Source organism: Buceros rhinoceros, unplaced genomic scaffold (genome assembly GCF_000710305.1).
Source record: "Buceros rhinoceros silvestris isolate BGI_N320 unplaced genomic scaffold, ASM71030v1 scaffold21376, whole genome shotgun sequence".
NCBI lineage: Eukaryota > Metazoa > Chordata > Aves > Bucerotiformes > Bucerotidae > Buceros > Buceros rhinoceros.
The window spans coordinates 47,144-48,400 of record NW_010417218.1 but is presented as its reverse complement, the minus strand read 5'-3'; the positions used below and the strand labels follow the sequence as shown (position 1 = coordinate 48,400).

Genomic DNA, 1,257 nt, shown 5'->3' with positions numbered 1-1,257 from the left:
CTTCCTACAGGAATTGTAAACAAGTAGAAAATTTAAATAGTCCTTTGTAAAAAAGCAAGGACAAGTTATAAAAAAATCACTCTGCCCTGCCCCTCTCTGCCCCCCTCCCACCCCGTCCCAACAGCTGAGCCTGAGCAGCTCTGCTAAGAGCCAGGGCTCAGCAGCGGCATTTCCTTTAGGGAGAAAAGGATTTTTCCTATTTCCTTCTCCAAAACGCTCGTTCCTGCGTTGCCCTTCCAGTGTAACCACTTAAAACGCCTGCTGATGCGTGCGGGTGTCCTTTACACGGCGGTTAATAAGCGTCCCCTCCCCCTGCGCCTGATGGAAATGAGTGTCGCTCTGTGATCGGACCAGAGCGGAGGAATTCCTTCAGGATTCCAGGGATCCCTCATGCCTGACGGGCGAAACCCAGTGTGATCCCACCAGCAAGTTTTCCGGGGTGACACCGCCCGACACTCAGAGCCATCGGAGGGAGGGGGAGATGTTTTTCAGCAAAGAATGAGAAATTCAGCAGTGGTGCCGGATGAGGAACGGCTATTGAATAAATAATTACCCACAGAGAGGTTCTAACGAGGCAACCGGCCATTTACACAGTCACTGGAGATTGCTGAACACTCTAGCACTGATGCAGGCATGAGACGGCCGGCTTCAGCACGAAGAAGCCCGTTCCGTCTTCCTGCTGCACAAAATCAGCACCCGAGGAGGGGTGATAACACTGAGCATTCGCACATCACCGAGGGGGAACCGCGCGCCGTGCCACCACGACTCCTTTGCGACGGAAGTGGCTCAAGCGCTGGTGCCGTCCTCTTCGATGACGCGGTTCATGCTGGTCCCGTGCGTGATGTGTGTCATTGGGTTGCTGCTGAGATCCCTGATGCTGCTGTGCCGCGACTGGTCGTTCAGCCGGTGGGAGCTGCTGTGCCTGGAGTGATCGGTCAGTCGCGACATGCTGCCGTGAGGTAGTCTGTCTTCCACCCCTCTGTAGCTGCAGGGCGTGTACCTGCGGCATCAAACCGGAGGACAGGGATTAGCACTGTCACTGCCACGGTTCGAAGGAACGTAAGTAACCCTCGGAGCACAGGCACGCACATGGACACAGACCCTCTGAGAAGGGGCTGTTCTCTGTCCAGCTCAGTCACTGAGCTTCAACCGCCCCGGGCTGATTGTTCCAGCCCCTTGTGCAGCCTGGCTCTGGCTCCAGCACTACGTTCAGCACTGATAATCACCTGAGGAAAACAAACACTCCCTATGCCCCCC

At 55.6% G+C, this 1,257-nt stretch overlaps 1 protein-coding gene across 1 annotated transcript in view; it reads right to left on the bottom strand.

Moving 5' to 3' along the window:
- Positions 1 to 786: 786 nt before the first annotated feature.
- Positions 787 to 1,257, bottom strand: part of FZD3 (frizzled class receptor 3) — a 43,299-nt gene continuing 42,828 nt past the window's right edge. The window contains exon 6 of the mRNA XM_010138135.1: positions 787 to 1,000. Coding sequence (XP_010136437.1) covers positions 787 to 1,000 — 214 coding nt within the window. The remainder of the gene's footprint in view (positions 1,001 to 1,257) is intronic.